We start from the raw sequence: 23,720 nt of genomic DNA, 5'->3' as shown, positions 1-23,720 counted from the left end.
CGGACAATCCGAAGCATGTTAAATAAAGTCCTGAAGTTCATATAAAAATAATGGATTTCTTTTTCCCCAAACTAATATATACATATATATATATATATATTTGTTTTTGGGTATATATTGGCCCGAACTTGAGCAATTTAATATTTAATAACTTTTCATGGGAACTGAGAATATATTTCGTTAATAGCAGTAGCTAAGTTGGCAAACAAAGCGTCTGTTGTTACTTGTTTGTTATTGTCAGACTAAAAGCCCAGCTGGTCGCCACAAAAGGGGAGTTGACTCTCATGATTCTTTGCGGATTCTTCTCGGATTGTTGGTTTTTCAGAGTTATTTCTCGCTTAGTGATTTGACTATAATATGTAGCTCTGAAAGAATAAAGAATTATTTGAAATTCTTTCTTTAAGTTTAATAGCACTTATAACACAAAGAAAAATTAATTTTCAATTTTTCAAGTTTTACATGATGGTGTCAAACAAAAAGAGTTGTTTTTAGACTCAATAATTCCAAAAAAAAAAAATCGACGTGTATTTTTACTTGCCACTTTGCTTCCTTAGTTTTTATCAAAATTTAAAATTTATTTAAAAAAAAAAAAACAAGTAGGAAAGTTATATTCGACGAGGGCCAAGTCTTGTATACCCACCACTGTGCTTTTCACATACTACTCTCGAAGTTCTTTTATTTGATAGCCATATCAAGTTCGTATTACTAAGAACCAATTAAACGCGGCGTCTAAAATATTCATTTTAGAACCCATCCATTTTTAGGCAGATTTTTATATCTTCAATGACGAATGTACAGAATAGTTTTAAACATTCTATCTTGTTTGTGTTATGATAAATAAGTATAAAACCTCAAAAAAGTGAAAAAAAATATAGAATTCAATTATCTGTAACTTCATGTGGGTATAACAGATTTTTTCCATTTTTGCATGTAAAGAGTAGACTGTACCGTTAAGTAAATGTGGAAAATTTCAGTCTTCTAACTTTTATAATTTCTGAGAAACGTGCAAAATCAGTCGAATTTTCGTTGAGAAAATCGGAGTTGCATTCAGTATATGCCTCACTGCGGGCGTCTGCTCTGACCAACTTGGTCCGTTTTTACTACCAATCTGCGTGCCAAGACTTCCAATGTTTTTGCGACCGGGAGCGTGATAACACAAACATCTAACGGACGGACAGACACGGATTAATCAGTTCAGGGTTTCACGTTGATCTACTTAATAGAGTCTCTGAAGTTTCATTTTGGATTTTACACATGTTATGAAAAGAAAACAAAGTGATTACATCTCCATCCTTCAATGGTGGGTATAAAAGTGAGTCGTGAAAAGGTCGATATGACTCGCCATAAAGTTGAACAGCTTGCAGGCGAAGCGAATTTTGCCCTATGCAGACTCGGCGTTGGCATGAAAGTGATAATATTGATGAAAGGACTTTTTTTTATTATGAAAGTTAGTCGCTCATATGAAAATAGCAATTGGACGTGCTTGCTAAAAAGGGCATGATTTTGAACAAAACTCGAGTAAAATACTTACGAAGAATGTTCTGCAAGTAATTAAAAAAAATGCATATATTTTAAAATTATACTCAATATTTAATACGTAATAACATTAATATATTTAAAGGGTTGTTTTTTAAATTTCAATTCTGTGTCTTTTCATTTATGTATTAAACAAAGTCAGGTAATCAAGTACATTAAGATAATGAACAACATTAATGAGTATGAACAAAATATTTGGATATGAGTTTAATATTAAAATGCCAGCAATTGTTAATTTAATTTTAAAAGCTCAAACTGTAGCAAATTTGTCTCCCCGTATTGTTAGATATCAATGCAATAACTCGAATCACGTAGGATACTGTTTCTTAACTTAAAAAAGTTTACCTCTTCAAGATAATGTATGTATATGTAAATATGAGTTCTATAACAAATCGCAGGCAGAATGACTGCGAATAAAATATGAATTATTTTGTACATATCTAGATTTGATATCCTGATCGCTTCGTTTACTTTTTTATTACGACAAATAGTTTATAATGAAATCATAAATTGTTAGATAGTTCAGTACGGTAGGCTAATCCGGTCTTACGATGATTAAAAAATATATGTATTTTAAATGGTTGTACAGTTGACTCATTCTCTGTCCTCTTTCATAAATATATATATGTATGTATGTATATATATATATGTGCTATACATAGTGCTTTATAAACATTTTTTTTTTTTTTTCACTGAGTAAATTTTCGTTGTTCTTTCATCGAAATTGAAGCTTCGATTGGGAGGCAAAATGCATTTTTTATGGGCGTTTAAGGCTAATTTCTTTTTCCCTCACTTTTTCAAATAAGTTCAACTTTAATTAGATAGTTTTTTGCAAAACTAATGAGAAGAGTTGGAAGAAAAAAAATTGAATAAAAATATTTAAACGTTCCTAGTAGAGTAGCTATTTTCCAATATTAAATAAAAAGAAAAAAATAAAATATGTAATCGACTAGAGTAAATCACATTTAATCACAAATTTGTTATAGAAAAAAAAAAAAAAAAGTAAGAAAAGATTATTTGGTCGTGACCGACTTTTTTGTACCCATTACCGTGACCCTTAAGGGTAGGGGCAGTTGGCTTCTATCTATATGGTTTACGTGTGGTACTTTGTGAGAACGAAGTAAAAATACGGAAAGCAAAAGTGTTCATAGAGTTTTTTGCAAGTTTGCAGGCGTTGTCTTCATATTTTGCAAAGGGGAAAGTGTTTACTACAAATACGACACAGTCGCGCGAATGGACAGAGAGACAAATGCTTAGATGCATTCCAAGTTCGAAATCGGACAAGAATCTATCTACCTTATGGAGTTTGGCAAGTTTGCTTCTGAAAAAACAAAATGAAATTATTACACACTATAGCACACAAGTTTGCCCATTTTCAATAGCAATCTGTGTGCAACACGTTCCAATGTCAATCTGGGAAATTTGAAGTCGATAGCTTCATTTTTGCAGTCAAGAGAGTATTTACAACAGACGGGCAGACGGACAAACGGACAGACTTAAATCGATTTAGAATTTGATGCTGGTCAAGAACATGTATTACCTTGTGGGAGGGGGGGGGGGGCTGGGGGGGGTCTTGAAGTTTTTTTCTGGGCGCTGCAAACATTTTGACAACATGAATATAGGCGTCATTTTTCGGTGATGGGTATAAAAAGATAGCATATTTATAGGATATTTAACAAATGTACATATAAAAATACCTTATCGTATATATAAAAACATTTACACTAAATTTAATATAGATTTTTAAAGTACATATGAATGATATAAATACAATAAAATGTATGTAAAATTATATATGTGTATGCATTACTTTACTACATTACTGCTTTGCTACAATTACTACCAGTGTGATGTGTAATTAACACATTAGCAAATATTGATTTATTCATAGAATTATTAGATAGATAAATAACATTCAGTATAAAAAATACACAGACTTTATTTAGTTCAATTTCTCATTATCATTGTTATTATATTTAATTCTTATAGACCACGTAACGAGCAGTCTTACAAATGGTTCAATGAGCTTAAATGCAAGTTTCATTATTATGATTTAATAATGTCTCATGGACTTCATTTTCGGTAAAAACCTTTGTACTGCCGTTGGTATTATTATCAACACATACGATGATATTATTTGTACCATTTAGAGTTGAATTCTTTACGTGCATCAGTATATTCAAAAGGAAAAAAACAACTTTCTCAAATAATTTTAACTCAATGCGAATGTTATATCGATTTTAACTAAATACAAATGCAAAGCCAGATTTTTTCTTACTCATCATCGAAGGACGAAGTGTATATTCAGTTGGTCAAAACGCCTGCAACACCCAGAAGGAAGCTACAAAGTGCTCATGATATGTACACATTTTTGATTAGCATCAATTTCCAAATCAATTTAAACATGTCCGTCAGTCCGTCTATACAATTTTTATGATCGCATATACTAAGCTAACGATTTCAAATCCGGCAGAAGCGTTGAAAGTTCTTCCTCGCAGATTGGCATGGGAAAATGGGTCAAATCCGTCGTAGGCCATGCCTACAATGTCAAGTATACTGAGAGCATCTCCGTTTCATTAGCCAGAAACCAGAACAGATAAATGTGCAAACGCATATTCTATGGGCGATACTTGTAGTGCCTTTATAAAAATGGGAGGAATAGATATCGCCTACCCAATCTTAAGTTTTCACTTTTTTGTCAGAACCTTTTAAATGGACAGAACCCATCTTCAAAAATCTCATAGAGTATATATATTTTTGAGCAGTGTCAAACTTGATATACACTTAAGCATGAAGCGCCCGTTCGTCTGTCCATTTGTCCGTTAGCCCAATTATGTAAGTATTTCGCATTGAATTACAAGGGAGTTTAAAAATGTCCTAAATTGGTCCAAGAACATGCCTACTTTGCAATGACCACCTTTGCTTTCGTTATTCATAAACTCGTTTCCTTTTTCTATTGATAAACTATAATAGACAAACGTGGCACACATCAATTTCGACTTTTACTGAAAAAATTGTTCACACACCCACCCAATAGTATAGAGCGTGAAAATGCAATTTTTCCGTTTGTTTTTAGTCTATTTTGGGATGACGATGATGGGTATAAAAGATTCGGTCATAACCGAATATAATTTCTTTACTTTTTTTTCTTTTCTTTCTTAATAATTACCTTCTCTAACACTGGACAGATTTCGTGACGCCAACCAATAATATTGTTCGATTGTATAGAATTTCGTTCCCGCCTGTTATTTACAAAATTTAAAGAACGAGTCCGTGTCTTTGAGAAAAGAAAAGTTTTAAGCAATATCGATAAAAATGTGCTTTAGGGAAAATCACTTTTGGACATTCAATATTAATTTATACATTTATAAATTTACCGAGCAACGAGGATCCGATGAGCTGGTATTATAAAGACTTGAAGCTACAGTTATTTCGCGAGCACTCGATGCATCATTACCACAACCGTTACTATATGGAACTGTTTTACGTTTATTGCATAAAACTTCTTTAAATGCAACGCGATAACGATGAGACATGACATTATATAACATGGGATTTATTGTGCTATAGAAAAATATATATATTATTTGTTTATACATTTTTATATGAAAATTTAGATAATAAAAATAACTTTTTTTTTTACCATGAAATATAATAAGAGAAACCAGCCAATGAAAAGAGCACTTCATTGATAGTCAAATAATGGCTATGAGATCTTCCATGAATGATCCATAAACGTTGCAAGTGGAAAGGTAGCCAGCAAAGAAAAAAAGTCAATACAACAGCCGCTGTAAAGGCAAAAAAAAAAAGAAGAAAACTTTTACATTAATTTAAGGTAAAAGCAAAAACACTAATGCAAATGAAAAGCTTCAAATATAAAAATAAAAATTCAAAAGAATTGATCGGCAACAAGTCTATTATTATTAGGCTTGGCGCGAGTATGTGGGGCATAAAATGTGCTATAAAAATTGTGATTAGTCTGCCTTAATGCAACTGCTTCATTAAAAGAAGAATATTAGGACGATGGAAAAAACTGCTTTTCAAAAAGTGCCTTGACGGCCGAAGAAATGACTCCAAATCGGTCACGAAAATCCTCCTTTATGTGGTGTAGAGCTCGTGCAACTGTTCGCATGCTGTCGCGGCATACTGGTTTCTCTTTGCGTCTTCTGCGTCTCACTGGTATTGGGCATTAGGTGTTAGTGTATGTACAGAGTTGATTTTTTTCTTCTTTGTGATATACATTCGCTCGTTCATCGGGACTGTGGAAAAAGGACAAGGTTGCCCAGTTTATGTATAGTTGCTAAGATAAAGCAAAATACTTTGAGTAAATTGTTGATTGAAGCTTGCTCGCTTCATCCATTTTGCACAGCAATCTTTTTCTCATATTATTGTTGCATGTTGCATGTAACACATTTTACATCGCGCGCATTCAAGCTCTATGAAGCTAACTCATTCTTGGAAATGAGAATTTTTTCATAACATTTTTTATTAGTAATTCATACTATATTCAAATATTGAAATGCCTTATTTGCCTTAGGATAAGATGTGTCGGTCTGTCTGTCTGTCGATTTTATCAATTGATGAATCCGATCCTGATACATGTCGCAGATTCAAGATCGAAACATCCAGAAAGAAAACGGGCAAACAGATTTGCTGGCTAGTGATTTTGATAAAACATCTTCATTATAAACAATGCGAAGATTTGCCGGCATTCTAAATTGGTATGAAAATTTTGAACCGGCGTATTTTTGAACTTCCTCTCATAAAACGAAAACTGAAGTTCATACGACAAAAACGTGCAATTTTCACTGCTTCAGAATGAAAATTATATCAAAAAAACAAAATTAACTGTTCCAAATTTGGACCATCTCGGCCTATTTTTTGGGTCCCACACTAATAAGGAATTTCACAAAGATGTATACCAAAAATCGAAAAGTCGAAGTTTTAATAGGTGGTGATGGAAAGTAACCCATAATATTATAATAATTTCATACACAAATGAACTCTTATTTCAGGATCCCTGCCCTATGTAATGATGAAATTTGTGCTACATTGGATTGCGTTTTTGGGTTCGCTTCCCCGTAAATACGATCATGGAAAATATGCCTTTATATAGAAACAAGATATAATTTTGTTGTGTTCTATAATAAAAATGAGAATTATGTTAGACACAATGTGTTGTAGAGTATTGAATGGTCAGCCTTGTTCAACTATAATGTTCTGACTTGTTTTAACCTATCTTCAATGAATTCATTATTAATTAACTAACTAACTAACTATGTAATGCTTTCATAGCAAAAACAACTCGTCTATTATGATTGTACACAGAGAGTTTAAGGGTAGCCTGGAAAAATGATGTTTGTAAGCTTTTACTTTTATTAAGTCTTTGAAAATTCATGTGCTTTGCTACTTATAGATTTTTGCTAAATAAATTTAAAATCTTCTCGTTTCGCCATGCGTCTGTCTGCAAATTATTGTCTCCCCAATAGGAACAATTTTCTATAAATGCTATTAACTAGTGCAGACATCGCACTGCCCACTTGTAGAGTGCTGTTATAAATATTCGCTTCCCGTTTGCCATCAGTCAAATATTCGAAACTACCGCCATTACTTTAAGTTTAGATACTTAATACTCAAGCGTCATTATCAGGAAAATGTTTATATATTTTTACTATCTTCCTTATTGTTTTTTTTTTTTTTTGTTTGCTGATAAGAAAAATTTCAAGTTTTTATATGCACTGTTGATTAAATGGAACGTAAACTGAGAAATTTTTGGAGTACATATTTGTTATTCAAAATTCTATCATATATATATATATATATATATATACATGAGCACATTTATGCAGCATAAGAATGTATCTAACTGTGACATTGCAACAGATGTTTTTATTTTCATATAAGACGACGATTGCAATAAGCCTTGAATAATAATATATAAAGATACAAATGTGACAAGTAAGAAATTTAAATTCGATCGGGACCGAATCTCTTATAACCACCACCGTTTACACCAAAAAAAGATAAAAGGTGTCAAAGAACAAAATTGTTATACTCTGTAATATGGAGTTGATTATTTTCTTGTTTCATAATGAAAGTCTTTTTCGTAGATGCATGTGGGCGTCGGAGGCGTCTTCTTTGAAAAGTTTAGGTCCATTTCAAATTCTTTTGCAAATTCATCATAGCTTACGAGACTATGTTTATTACAAATACTACAAAATTGCATAAACAGACAAATGGACGGCAGAATAGTCGGGCATTCAAGATTTGAAACTGGCCAAGAATTTGTATACTTTATCGGGTTTTGGAAGCTTGTTTCTGTGTTTTATCAAAATATTGAAAAAATAATTCAATTTTGATACACTATAATATTGGGTGGGCAGGTACTGCAACATCGCCTACAGAATATGCGTTCAAATTTTTATTTGACATTTATTTGGTATAGTTTATCAGTAATGAGCAAAAAGCCAATTTTTCATTCGCTTTGAAAAGCGAATTATTTATAAGTATACGTGGTCCTATGGGCGTGTCCTTTGACCGATTTAGCCCATTTTCAATGCAAATCTGCGTGCAAGAACTTTCAATGCGTCTACCAAATTTGAAGTCGATAGCATCATTTTTATGACCAGGAGAATGTTGACAAGAGACATTATCTATACGGACAGATGGTCAGACAGACATGCTTAAATCGATCTAGAATTTGCTTAGGAATATGTATACTTTTTGCGCGGTTCTTGATGCTTCCTTCGGGGCGTTGCAAACGTTTTGACAAAATGAATATACTCCTCCTCCTTCGGTGATGGGTATAAAATATGCAAATTTATTTATGGTATCGAAAAGCAAAACAAGCTATTTGATATTTAATATATACGTTGCAGTAAGAATTACTTATTTCATATTTTGAAAATTTAAAAGAAATTCGTTACAACATCCAGCAAAGAAACAAGAAAAATTTTACATCATAAGCAAATAATTTCAAGTTATGAAAAATGTGTATTCCGTATCGTTGTTAGAAAATGCTGTAATAGACAAAATGAGATAATGTTTTATTTAATCCGTAACAGTAACAGAAAGTATCCGCTTGAGTGGCCGTGTGGGCATGAATCTTGACTTGAAACTCTCAATGGTCGTGGGTTCAAACCTCAAGTGCGGTCGAGTTTTTAATAAAGCCGAAAGCCTTAGATGCCAGTGCTTTTAGACTTTAATCTTAGAATTTATTCTCTGACTAAATTTATAATACCGACAATAATAATAACAGAAAGTATGCTATGTTTCTCCCGTGAATACAATCAAACCTTGGTTATTTCTATTCGCATAGGCTACGACAACCTCTATCTTCGTATAGGCATGTATTATTTCATAAGCAAATAATTTCAAGTTACAAGTTCCGTATCATTGTTAGAAATTTTTTATTTAACACGATTACAAACGAACTGATTGGTTATTTCTACTCGCATAGGTTAAGATAACCTCTAGCCTGTATAGGCCTACAATTAGTCCGGTTAATTGATTAAAGTGCTTGTAGTATCATTTTCATTACAACTGTGGCCTTCTCATCGAAAGAAATTCTATACAAGAAAGTCCATTACGATGAATGTTTTAGATTCTTTTACAACATGCATGCTTAGATTCTTACATACAAGCATACGTTTATCGTTAAGAGATAACGTCGCTGCTAATTTTTCAAAAAAAATCATTGTTTCTCTTTTCATGTTTTGAACTCTTTAAATTACGTAGAAAAAAATTCGTTACGGCCAAAAACTTTTTTCCTTGAAATCTGTGGCTTTTTTCGGAAGGACTCTGGAAAGAATACGTTCTGCAAAGTTGCGGCCTAATCTCCTATCTATTATCCTCGAATTTCTCAAATCCACAAATAAATTTATTTAAAAAGTATTCATGTTTTTGTAAAAGAAATTGTAATGGAGAAAACTTTAGCATAACTTTATTGAGACAACCGTTGTGTAGAGTAAGAGGTTGAAAGCGCTGAGCTCTTGTGCCAAGCATTTAGAAATTTGCAATTAAGCCTAACGGAAGTCTGATGGGGACCTAATGGATCGTAACATCGTAAATATAGGAATACTGACATTGTGAAATATCGAGACCCTAATATGGAAATTCGCAGGGAAATAGTTGAATGGTTGAAGTGTGAGTGCGATGAAACTGAAAGGGTACAAAGCATACATTATGACTTAAATCTCGATCAATAACTGAAAAAAGTCGCTGAAGCATATCCTAAAAAACCGTTGGCTATAGCCGTGTAGATTAAAAGTCTATTTTGTCTTCTTCTTTAAAATTCAAATTTGAATCAATTACACTGCATGCCCTAGGGCTATTGGAATTAAAGCTGCCTCATCAGAATGACTGCGGTTTTGGACGTTTTTAATGTTTTTTAAAAATTATGTTTTTGTTCACTGTTTAAATATATGCCTATTAGTCTCCTTCTAACCTAAAAAAATTTTCTCAGAAGCTTGAAGCATCTCCGACCACTTTGTGGTTTGGTTTTTTGTGCTCGAAATCTAAAATCGCTTATACTACTTTGCTAAAAGAGTAATAAATGTTTTTAAGTAAAGCACAGATTGTTATTCCTCCCAATTTCCTCCCTTTTAATCGAATATATTTATAAAAATGTTTTTCTAAAGTTTTTAAAATAGTTATCTAGAATAGCCTCGGCAGCGGCCTTCTTAGATTGACACTGTATCTTGTCGATTGACTTAAAACGATGTCTTCGTAGGGATTCTTTGAGCTTCAAGGAGAACCAAAACTAACGCACAGAGGGAATTAAGTACGATGTGACATAAACTGAATTTCTGGTCCAATAGTCTTCCAGAACAATACATTCAACAGCTGTTTGCTGACACCATAAGCTCGATAAAAATAACCCCTGCCCCTTTAATAACATCTCTTGCTAAGAGTTTGGTCGGGCGAAAGGAATTCACACAAACTCCCCTATACCATGATAATCAAAGTCAATACCGTCCTGATTTTCTACTTGCCGTGGTATGGCTTTTTTAGTCGAGAACACCTATTACCAAACCTTATATCTAAATTCTTATCTGATCTTCCGTCGTAATGCCTGCTATGGCATTCGAGTAATTAGAAATAACCGTGATAATCATAGATGACACGACGCCATTATTCGAAATAAACAATTTTTTTCAATACTAAACGACGTAAGACGCATCTTAAGACTAAATTAGCAATAGATAAGAATCCCGACTACCAACTTAGCGGTTCGCGGGTTCAACTCTTAAATGCGGTAGAATTAGAGAAACTCTTCTATGTCATACACTTTAGTATTTTGTCTTTTCCTCTGTTATTATTAAAGCTGTGACGAGTGTTTTGAAAAGAAGAACTAGACACAACTAAATAGCAAGATGATCCAATATTTAACTTAAAGTTCCAACTAGGAGATGTTTCTGTTATCAACAACAGTAGCAATACTGTTAGCAAATTAGCAGTAATTTGATTGCTTGCTCTATCATTCTCATCATATGCATGTACAGGAGTATATATAATGCTGTGTTTTTAAATATACATGAGCTATGAAATACATATGAGTGTGCGCGTATGAAAAAAACCGACCAGTAAGCGTGTATGTAGCAAATATAATCCGTTTTCCTTTGGTTGTTTATTTCACATTGAAGAATTCTGAATTTTATGTCCGACAAATGCTCCGACAAATTTCAATGAATATCGAGAAATATGAAGAACTATATTATTTTAAAAAACAAGTAAAAACATTATAGTCGGGCAATGCCGACCATTTAATACTCTACATCACATCGCAACCTAATGTAGTGCAACCATAATGCTTACATAGGGCAGGATCGAGAAATAGGCCTAGATAGTCCAAATTTTGTAGAGTTCATTTTTGTATGAAATTATTATCATATTATGAATCACTTTCCATTACCACCTGTTAAAACTTCGATTTTTCTGCTATACGAAGGACCAATGTTCGTGAAATTTCTTATTAGAATAGGACCCCAAAAATAGACCGTGATGATCGAAATTTTTTACAGTCAAAACTATTTTAATATAATGTTCATCATGAAGCATTGAAAATTATACCTTTTTGCCGAACGAACGACAATTTTCGTTATATGAGAGGGAGTCCAAAAATTGACCCAGCCGGTCCAAACTTTTCATACCAATTTAGAATGTCGAAACAGTACTGATTAGCCACTTTTGCCGAGAACTATTGAAAATTGCAATTTTTTTTTTGAATAGGTGGGCCGATTCGAACCATTTTCAATAGCGTTCGTCTTTGGGCCGAATTTCATGAAAACACCTCACAAATTGCGACGTATAACTTGAACACAAATATACGTGGGCAGACATCAGTGGGACGGACAGGCTTAGATCAATCGGGATTATGATTCTGAAACGATCGGTATAACAAAAGGTGGATCTATCTTAAGCCCGTCTGCGCTAACTTAATATACCTTGTACCAATTTTATCTTTATCTAATTTACTCATTTTTTTTACATTCATTTACTAATTTTATCCGGTTACACATATGTTTGACATATTTCTGCGATTTCTCACGTTACATATGAGTTAACGTATTGCAGAATGTATTCTAGAATGTTTTATTTAGAATGTTTTACTATGGCCTGAAATATTTTGGAATTTCTTCACATTCCTTCTTAGCATATTATCATTGAAATTTATTGAAGAAATTGCTGAGTATAAAATTTAAAACTCTTCAACATCAAATAAACGATGAAAGGAAAGAAAATCATATTTTCTACTTACCTGCTGCTCGTATATATACACTTAAAAGTGCATAGGGCATATTCACTTAGAAATACAGAGTTATATATGCTTCTTCTTCGCAGATGTTTTAGAGAAAGTGACGTCACGCCAAGAAACTATTGTCAGAATTTTTACCCATACAAAGAATGAGAATGAAAGAGCAAGCAATCACAGCCCAACTACCATTATTGATAAAAGATACCTTTTAATGTCCGTAACAATCGCCGAGAGATGAAATTTTGAGCAGAATGAGAGACCATCTAGAACGGCAGATAGATGGATGTTACACAATAAGTCAGAAACTTACCGTAAAAATTGGCTTTTTGATAGTCGCAGATTAGACGAAAGTCTAGGACTATCAAATTCCGAAAATCGAATTGTTTTAAATTACCTTCGTTCAAAGCCGATCTGTATCGGTGTAAATATATGCAAGCAAAAAAATGGAGGGTAAAACTTACCTAACATTCTGATTACAGCCCTCCGAGATTGGTAATGACGTACTTCGCCTTCCTTAGACGCATGCTGTACACCTACTCATAAAGTATAGAGAAATAGAGAAGTAAAGCATAGATGGTTTCCTTTATTCAATATGTTAGCGATGAACTTACCTAAATTTTGTAAGGTTCTCGAATTGATTTTTGCGCCCATGCGGCCATAGAAATATATGATCAAAAGCATAGGAGCGAGAAAGAATACCAGAAATGATAATTCAAATAATGGTATATCATGTATTAGCTGGAGACTACAAAATGCTGATTCTGGTATAATTTTATTATCTTAAAATATTAAAAAGAAAAGAGAAAAGAGAAAGAAAAAAAAAAAAAAACGAAGGAAAGCAAAAGTTTACTCTCATCTCTAAACTCCTAAAAAGAAAAGTTCTTCTCACTTTTACCTAAAGGATAGTAAGTGTAAATAATGTTTGTCATAATACCGAAGGGTATAGCACCCAAAAAACTCACTAACCACAAAGCTATAATGATACGGATGGCTCTTTTGAAACCGCTCATAGCATATGTATGCAGAGGATGACATATAGCCAAATAACGTTCCACCGAGAAGGCAGCAATTGTAAAGACGGAGACATACGTGGAGCTAAAAGAAAATGTAAATCAATTATTTTTCTTTTTCCTTTTTATTTTATTATATTATTTATTTGTTTTTTTTTTTATTTCTTTCTTTAAAAATTGTCTTCTACTTACGCTTCCGATATATAAGCACGTATCTTACAAAATGGTAAACTAAATAAATATGGATATTGATGCCAAAACGCAATCACATCCGTTGGCAGACCTAAAAACAAAAAAGTTTAACATACTTTATTGTGCTTCACAACGACGGAAAGAAATGTTAAACGAAAAATTTTTGACTTAAAAAATCTTTTTATGAAAAATTCAGAGCACTCAGCAAAATTAATCGATCAGATAATCTGTATTCTCCGTCTTCGCGTAATCTCCCTCCATCGTTATACCATACGCCTTGCATGGTGCGGAGCATATTAAGTTTATGCGTGTTTTCGAAAATCTACAACGACTAAAGATACCCTCGCATGAAAACTATGTTCCACAATGGTTTGTTTACCCATATCTGTCTTTCCGTCCGTCCATGCCTCTGTCTGTCCACGTATGTTTGTGTATGAATTACAGGTCACAATTTTTGAGATATTTTGATGAAACGTACTACATGGACGTGTTTTAACTCAAGGATGAATCCTATTGGCTATATACGCTTTATTTGTCTTTTGATATCGTAGTTATCTCTTGCAACTTCGCTTGTGCGCTAGCGAGAAAGATTGTTGACGTTAGTTTTGATATTTTTTTGTCACTCACTGCATGCAGCACAATCTCGTTTAAAATGTTATAAATTTTTTGACGAACAGCACTTATCCTAACAGTTTTCAAGCCACTTCTCGGCTTGACGGCATTTCTTCTATCAAAAAACATATGAAATTTGGACATTCCATTATTTAGGAAATAGCATTCCATTATTTAGGAAAAGGAAAATTATTGACTGATGGGTCATTTGAAGTGTTATTACATTTTGAGCGATCTCAAGAGGATCCCATAATTAATAATAATATCATCATATCGTCATTTATTTATTGACTTTCCCCTTTTGTTTTGCCGTTTAGTGCAACTATATTCCGATGAATGATGAAAGACAGGCGCAGGGGAAATGTCACAGTAAAACATGCCGGAGACCACAGAATCACTTAAATCAACTATCTGAGTTCATGAGACCATTCCTGAAAAGGGTTGTCGCTAACAATTAATGCTACACAGTTAATGATTGCAACGACAGTGGTGGAGGAAAATATTCGGAAAACAATTGTGAGTTGATTTTTCAGCATAAAGCCATGTTTGAGGAATTATTCGAGAGAAAACACTTTGAATAAAATGACTTGTAAAATATTTTAATAAAAAAAAAAACATTCTTTCTTAAAACACATTTACATACATGTTCGACAACGACAAGTTCATAAGAACTTTTTATAATATTTGACTTAAAAGTCTGTCCTGAAAATGTGCATAAATTGTTTTATCTTCTCTATGCTTTAGGTATTTATTTTATTGCTTGCATTGCAATGATGATAATTTCCTTTTTTCGCGAGGTGAATATGTTTATATTCCAAGATTTCTTGAATGTTCCTTGAATGTTGCGAATAAACTAAGCAAACGTTCAGTTTACCCCAGCTTTCTCTATCTATCCGCTAAGAGTGTGATTGTAGTGTGAATGCTCGAACTGGTAAGCTACACTTGGTGCCTTTTAACTTGGCTCAAAACGTGGCTCAAAGTTTAGTCCATAATTAACTTACATCTTTATTTTATAGACTATATATACAAAAGTATATATGGCCAATTAGGTTAAAAAAGGTATAATATCCCTTCCTATGTCGTTGGTTTGATGGACTGACTTTGAACTAATATAAAATCTTATCTTGAAATTTTAGTATCACATCAGTGCACAGTGTTACGTTGAAAACTTCTCTAATAGTGAGCATAAAATTTGGAATCTATTGCATTCCATTTCTGCCATCCTTTCAATATTTTTCTTTGTTCGTTTTATTTAGCTTCGTTTAATTAAATTGATTCAACTATGAGTATAAAATTTTGAATTTATGCGTCTATTAAAAATGTTTCTATTCACTTAATATAACAAACACAGAGAATTTGTCTAACATAATTTAGTGAATACGTGGTGTACATGAGTTACATTTGAGTTACATTCTACAATGAAATCGATTTATTTTTATATGAGTTATGAGCTTGAATTTTGTTTGCCAAAAATATATCTTTAAATTTTTAACCTTGACCTTAAAATTAAGTTTTTGTATTTTGTAAACAAAAAATAGCAAAACTTTGTGTTTTTTTCTAAAGCAAGTTCTTTAACTTACCAAACGATAAATATAAAAGATCCGATACCGCTAAGCTAAATAAATAATAATTTGTAGCCGTATGCATGCTGGGATGTCTCACAATAACCACGCAGATTAAAATGTTACCCAAAATACCAGTGATAAAAATGCAGCCATATATTATTGTAATCTAGATAAAAAGAAGAAGACATAAACAACAACAATAGCAATAACATTTCACTTTGATTATTTCAAAATGCACACAAGATAGAAAAACAAAATGCTATTTAGATAAAAAAAAAAAAAAAACCAAAAGAAAAAACACAAAAACAATGCCACTGAATATATCTGAAATTATGAGAAATAGAACGATAGCTGAGAAGATAAACAGTTAGTTACTAACAGTTCGCTATCGAAAAGAGTATGCACCGACTTTTTCATTGACAAACAATGTATAAGTTTACACTTCTCGTACTTATAAGCGTAGCTATGAACTTAACTAGCTTCACTAATGCTTCAACTAAAAGAAACAAATACGAATATTGTAGTTAGGCAAAGACGGCCATTAAATATCCTACACTAGTTGACTTAATACAATTATTAGATATAAGTTATGATCTAAAAACTAAACCTATGCGCTATGTGCCGTTAATATTTTTGGTTAAATCGCTATGGCGGAGATATCTTACGTGGAATGGGACCCAAAAATTAGTCTCATGCTGAACAAATTTGCTGCACTTAATTTTTATGTTAGATTGCTATCGTGAACAAATTGTGATCATAAAACATTAATGATTAGGTCTTTGTGGGATATATGGGTTAACATTGCGCCCGAGAATTCTTATATGTGGTGATATCCAAAAGACAAACCTACATGGCCTGAATTCGGTAAGTTTGATTTCTTTGCCAATTTAGTATGACAAATTAATTTTCAGCATGAAATATGGGAAAGTGGACCGTTTTATAACCCACTTGTGGTACAGGGTATATGAAGTTAGCGTGGGTTACAGTAGATACACCTTTTATTATACCGATCTTCTCAGAATCATAATGTGAATTGATCTAAGCCTGTCTGTCCATTTGACCGTCTGATGTCTGTCTGATGTAAAATTGTATTCAAGCCCCAGGTCGCAATTCTTGAGATATTTTGATGAAATTTGGCCCATGGACGAACGCTATTGAAAATGTTTGGTATAGGTCCACTTTTTCAACTACTACTACTCACCATATGGCACCCTATTTCAAAGTATCGTCATATGGAAAAAATTGTAATTTTCAAAATTTCTGGACAAAAACGGTTAAGTAACAAAGTTTCCGCATTCTGAATGAAAACTTTGGAACGGCTGAGACAATTCTTGAACAATTTCTCATATAACGAAAACTAAAGTTGATACGACAAAAAGGTATAATTTTCAATCTTTCATGATGAAAATCGCATTATAATAGTAATTTAAGGTAAAAATTAACTTTAGCAAATTTGGGTACAACCTATGCTTACTTTTTGGATCCTATCTTAGCAAGGACTTTCATGAGAATTGATTCTTTGTAGAGCAGAAAAGTCGTTGTTTTAATGTGTGGTGATGAAAATTGACCCACAATGGTAATTTAAGATACCAAAATTCATTGTACCAACTTTGGAGCACCCACACCTATTTTTGGATCCTACTCTATATGAGGATTTTTACGAACATTTTTGCTTTTTAGCACAGAAAAGTTGAAGATTTTATATTTTATGACAAAAATTGTTCCATAATAGTAGCTTGATACACAAATGAACTATCTGAATTTTTAATATATACCACAATTTACATAGCCCTTGCGAAACCGTCCTTGCGAAAAATAAGCAAAAAGGTCTAATTTCTCCAATAATAGTAAGTTTCTATAAAAACAGGATAAAATTTTTGTGTTCTATGGCAAAAATAAGGATCGAGTTAGATAATGTGATGCAGAGTATTTAATAGTTGACCTAGCCCGACTGTCATGTTTTCCTTTGTTTAGGGTATAAAAATATAAAGATCCATCAGGTGACCTCTGCTCGACTTTGAATACTGTCCTTACCCACCCTTATCCCACATGAAATTTTTTATAGAACTCTTGTTGCTCCAGCGTTTTGAACGCCTTCAACTATTCGTAATTGTTTCTTAAGCGCATCCTGGTCAATTTACGTTATTACTAACCGTAGTATATTCATCCACAAATTAAATCTTGCTGGCATATAGAATTTAACCTTTCCTGAGAGTCCTTATAGGGGGAGTTACACCCGACTACAATAGTTACAATTTAGTACAGTAAAGAGACTTTGCTTCAGCAACTTTGATGAATTACATGATATGAAAGCCTAAAAATAGGGCTTTGTTGTTATCTAAAGACTTCTCTTTATAAGAACAGTTAAGTTACATGGGAAAACGCGGCGGGACTCTATCCAATTTTTGTGGATTTATGTTACATTATAAAATACTTTCTGTCACCGATTATTGTAAAGAAATATTCAAAGTTGTTTCATACAACGACTAATTCAAGATAGGTCGTTATATGAGAAGTGATTGTAAAAATGATCCGATTCAAATCATTTTCAATAGGATCCGCCCATAGGGCAAAAAATTTTATAGTATAGCAAATTTTAAGGCAATAGATTCGAAAATTGCCACTTATGGTTTCAATGCAAAAATCATTGGCCAAATAGATATTAGATAAAGAGACGGACGGACAGGCTTAATCGATGATGCAGCATCTTGTCTTTTTGCCTTAATCATTTATTCTGGATCGATGGGTTTTATTAAAACAATGGGACTATTTTAAGTCGTTTAAGATGTTCGCACAAATTCAATATAACAAACTATATAACTAAAAGAAAACTAAGTCTTCCCATTGTTATAAATAATGCATTTTTTTAACTGGAAAAATGAAAAGCAAAAAAAAAACTGCGATTTCCTTGAAAAGCGACAAGAAACCAAATATTGTACAATATGTGCTTTACAAACCATTTGTAAAATGAGAAGCAAAAAAAGTCTCACATTTTTAGATAAAAGAATCAAAAACGTATATACATACTTTTATATGTATATACACTTTATTATTATTTATAAGTATGTATGTATAAAAATATATATATATATATATATATATATATATATACTATCATTGTACGTATATATATCATTACATCAACAACTATCTGCAACTTGTATTAGAAGAACGTTTAGATGATCTTAAATGATTTTATGGAAAATGATTTCATTGCCTAACTGACAATGTAAAAAACAAGAGAAAAAAAACGCACCTACGCTGTTATAGCATTATATGACAACGAATGTTAGGTTGCAGAGAAGGTTGTGCGTATTATCTTAGGGAAAACATTTCAATTCATTCTTTTTGAACTGAATTTATGCTGTAGTGAATTTATGTTGAAGTGTCCCGATGTCATGTCTTGTGTATCGAATGACTTCTGACAAGAAATCTTCTGCTTGCTGAAAACAACCAAGGGTTCTGCGACTTTCTGAAGCTGCTATCATAACAAGGAAGGCGAAGATCTGAATCGTTTGGGCAAAAAATTTGATCACCTCTACAGACAGATCTCTAAGGCCAGTCATGAATGTTCTGAAGCACTTCTTTTGTACCAAAGTACATGTATTCATATTCAGGACCAAATTCTGAATCGCTTTAAGCCTGTCCGTCTGTGATATGTCTGTTGAAAACATTCCCCTGGCCGCAAAACTGAAGCTATTGATTTCAAATTTGGCAAACACATTGGAAGCTCTTGCATGCGGGTGTGTACTGAAAATACACCAATCGCCCACAACATCACGTGAACTCAGAACACTTCCGTCTTTGTTTAGTCATAAACTAGGGCAAATAAACGTACAAGAATTTGAGCGCCCATCTTCTATGAACGATGCTGCGACATTTGCGTTGAAAAATGGAAAAAATTGACCAAGTCCTTTTAATATTATAGTGCATCAAAATTTAATTTTTTTTTCAATACCCTTACAACGCGCAGAAACAAGCTTCAAAAACCCTATAAAGTATACAAATGCTTGGTCAGTTTCAAATTTGGAATGCACCTAAACATGTCCGTCCGTTCGCCTCTCCAGCTGCACAACTGTGTAGTATTTGTTGTAAACATTCTCCCGTTAGCGAAAATGAAGATATCGCTTAAAAATTTGTAAAGGAATTTGGAATTGACCTGAACTTTTCAAACGACACACCTACAACGCCCACATGCGCTTTATGCGACAAAAACTTTCATGTTGAAAATAGAAGAAATCAGCTCCGCTCACTCCATATTATAGAGCATGAAAATATTGTTCTTTTAGTTCTTTTGTTTTTTTTAGCATAACGGCGAAAGGTATAAAAGATTCGATCCTGACTGAATTTAACTTTCTTACTTGTTTCTTACGTGAAGTTATTTCTGGAGAGAAATTTTTCCCTTGAAATTACAAACTTTTCGCCAAACGCTCCAAAAAGTTTTTCTTGGCCAAATGATTCCTTACTGGGAAGTTGCATGCGGATGTCTTACTTGTTGATTTTTGCCTGCTCTATTACAATAATAGGCGTTTTTAGAAAGTACTTTTGTTTATTTAAACGTATTTCCAAATGAAAGTTTCATCATTCATAAGTATGACGCTGAAACTCTTTCAATGTTTCTTTTAAGAAATTAAAATTTTTAGATAAAGCTTTCCGAATATGATTTTGACGTCTGCTATACAATTATATATTTACTTGCTTTTTTGTCACTCATTTTACTTCATGTATAGCGTGAAATGGACTTTCGACAGATGCAGCAAAAGTCGTTTTATTTTTTGCTGTCATAGAGACCTAGAAATTAATCAATCGTTCTCTCCATATAAAGGGTTGCTTTTCATGATAATCCCTGTACATGTAGGATCGAAAAAATAGGCCTATGTCATCCAAATTACCAACCGTTAATTTTTGTGCTGAATTGCTACCATAGATCTATCAAGACCTTTATCTAATTCTTATATATCATAACAAAACATTATATGGAGTGCGAGTCGATGAAATAGAGCCATGTAGTCCAAATTTGGTCCTATTAAGTTTTATATAATACTACTTCCAAAAATAAATTCTCATTATAAAACGCTAACAATTAGGCCTACTTGGCATATAAGGGGCTACATTTCCTAAGAATCCTTATGTGCGGTAGTATCTAAAAAATAAAACTACGCGATAAAAATTTGATAAACTTGATTTTTCTATTAATTTACATTAATTTACATGGACAGATAGGCTGTGATCTACTCTGAAAATGATAATGAATCGGTAGTAAAAAATGGATCTATTTTAAGCCCTTCTAGGTGCTGCATACGTTCGCATAAGTCTAACATACCCTGTACTTCAAGTGGTTTACGGTATAAATATATGAACCGTTTATTTTCAAAGTGGTTTAAGTCCATTTTTTCTTATATTGAGATATTTAAGGGATAGCGTTTGAATTGTTTCAAGAATATTGTTAACTGGTATTAAGTTGTTTTTATGGCTTTATGACCTTAAACATGTTAGAATACATAACGTAATACGTTTTGTAAACTTTATTAGAAAAATAAGCTGCATTTCAGAACCTAAAATGGACTTGAACCACTTTCAAAATTAATAATTTGACTTTTTCGTTTGTAAAAGGAATAAGTCCACTTTGTGTTCTTTGTTTAATATTATTATAAGTTCATTTTTTCTTTATTTTAGATTTATTTATTAAACAATTAAACTAACATTCATTTATTAAGGATAATATTAGAGATTTTGCCATATTATTTCTCCTCATTTAGATTATGTGAGAGGTTGTTAAAATATTCATGGTGCACAGGTGGTATATACCTTAGTAACTCCATCCTATCCTTATACTTAGCAGTTGAAATGGGACGTACATTTTTGTATAATGGTGTTAAGTTTATTTTGTTGAAGTTCCTTGGTCTTCCCCGACAAGATAATAAATCAAGTATTTTGAACTCTATATCCACTTGCATAGATTCCTTATAAAACGTTTTATAGGGTTCATTTTTTATAAATCGCATCTAACATATCCTTTGTCAGACATAGAAGCTATTTAAACTATAATTAATAAACACAACTATTCTTCTTGCACTGTTAAAGAATACTAGAAATTTACTTACTAAAAACACTTTCATATTACCGAAGAAACGCCAATTTATAATTTTTTCTCGCTATAAATTTTACAGCTTCGTAGTGAATTTTATTGCTGTACTGTGCCATAATGCATTTTTTCGGAATTTTGTAACACAAAACATTCCATTTCAAAATTATTTCTTTCAGTGGACTTAAACCAGTTTCAAAATAATTTTTTTTGCATTTCGTTAACTGTTGTTTATAAAAAAAAAAAGATTTTATATAGGATTGTGATTATTGTTATCATTAAATACATTTTTTTTAAAAAGGGACTTAAGCCACTTTCAAAATAAACGGCTCACATTATAATTTATGAGAGAGCGTTCTAATCCTGTTAAAAAAATTTTTAATGAGTGGCTTGCATTTACATAAAAAATATTTTAAAATGAATCCGTGCAATAAATTGTCCCTTACATGGGTATAATTTTCGAAGAAATTATATGTCAATAAGGCCGCAGTGCACCAACTTAAGGAGAAAACTACAATTTGTTAATACGTAGACCAGTTTTCATGCCAAGTAAACTTGTTTTAGGATATTGTTAAAAGGCGCAGCTTAAACTGCGCTCCAAGGTTAGTTTAAAAGTTGTATACTGCATGACAAGCCAAGTTATAGGCGTAAGTTGAGTACAAAAGCTCATTTGATCGTACATGAAAATCGAAAAATGAGAAGAATATCGCACAAATGTTATATCCGTTATAAAAGTTGCAATTGTCATCATCATTCGTAATGTTTAGATCTAAGCAAAGATCTTATAGACTACATCCAATCCTGATGAATGTGAGATACTTAATAGATTGTTTCAAATTTGTCTTTCTATTTGCAGATCATTACTGGATTATTCAGTGTTTCAAACGTTAAAATGGACAGCCGCATGTCTCCATACTGAATTCGAGAATGGTTATGGTTTACTAACAGGTGATGAAATAGTCGCGAAACAAATGAAATTTCGAATACGGAATGTCGACGCGATGAACTAGTTTTGAAATGACTCTTAGACAGACTTCACTTTAATGAATTTATTGTCATTACTAGAATAGCATGCCGTCCATTCGGTTTTAATCATTTTAAGTGGCAAATTGATGAGCGTGTGCGAAATGTCGTATAAGGAGTTTTAAAATGCAAAAAAAAAGAAAAAAACATTTGAGGGAAATTTTTGAAATTTTGTCGGCTATAATTATTCTTTTCTGCAAACTTACCAAAAGAACTTTATAAAGCTGTAAGGTCTGAGGACCTAATACGTGTTCAAGGTATTCCAGACGAGTGCAATTAAAATTAGGATTATCCGGGTAACAATCATCGTCTTCGTCAACGAAATCATTCTCATTTAAGTTAGTCACGCTAACGATTGTGCTATAGTTTGAAGCCAATAAATCAGCATTATACCATGATGCTGGCGATATTAGCATGTTGTTAACGTCAGGCGTATTATTTGTAAACGTTGAGTTTAATAAAACTTCCGTAATAGCTGTGACTTTCTTTATAATTTTTTTAAAAGTTGTATTAATTATTAAGCCCATAAACGAAGGAGGATGAGAGGTTTTAAGATTTGCTCGAGTATTTTTTATTGCTGCGCTCGATGTGTTAGTAGTCGTTGCACTTTCAACTGACGAATCGATTGTACTTAATTTAAACATTCTTTTTTATAATATGATTTTTTTTGGTTCCCTACGAATTACTTGTTTTTTTTTTTTTTTTTTAGTTATATATACTTTTTCTTTTTTTTAAATTTTTCCTTGTTTTGCTGCTTAAATTAAATTAAAACTGAATTATATCATATATTCAATATAATTAATCATAATTAATAGTTGCCCTATTGTTGAGAGTTGCATTAAACTTATTACTTTATATGTACATCATATACATATATATATATGTATATATATAAAGAAGTTTATAGGTTGTACATTGATTTACATGAAAACGCCATTCTC

The 23,720-nt window shown here is 32.4% G+C and overlaps 1 protein-coding gene across 2 annotated transcripts; it reads right to left on the bottom strand.

Moving 5' to 3' along the window:
* Positions 1-1,690: 1,690 nt before the first annotated feature.
* Positions 1,691-23,456, bottom strand: LOC119631936 (neuropeptides capa receptor). Of its 2 annotated transcripts, none has more exons than XM_038024535.1 (10): positions 22,986-23,456; positions 15,687-15,837; positions 13,495-13,585; positions 13,188-13,387; positions 12,904-13,071; positions 12,754-12,825; positions 5,180-5,324; positions 4,914-5,100; positions 4,706-4,813; positions 1,691-2,437 (listed from the first exon to the last, which is right to left on the bottom strand). In XM_038024535.1, the coding sequence occupies exons 1-10, from the start codon at positions 23,421-23,423 to the stop codon at positions 2,426-2,428; spliced, it is 1,572 nt and encodes a 523-aa protein (XP_037880463.1). In that variant the 5' UTR covers positions 23,424-23,456; the 3' UTR covers positions 1,691-2,425. The 2 variants fall into 2 exon arrangements, with proteins under 2 accessions (XP_037880463.1, XP_037880462.1); XM_038024534.1 differs by lacking the exon at positions 1,691-2,437 and adding an exon at positions 3,167-3,695.
* Between the last annotated feature and the right edge of the window lie 264 nt (positions 23,457-23,720).

Source organism: Glossina fuscipes, unplaced genomic scaffold (genome assembly GCF_014805625.2).
Source record: "Glossina fuscipes isolate IAEA_lab_2018 unplaced genomic scaffold, Yale_Gfus_2 1, whole genome shotgun sequence".
NCBI lineage: Eukaryota > Metazoa > Arthropoda > Insecta > Diptera > Glossinidae > Glossina > Glossina fuscipes.
The sequence above is the reverse complement of the archived record's forward strand: the minus strand, read 5'-3'. Positions and strand labels throughout refer to the sequence as shown.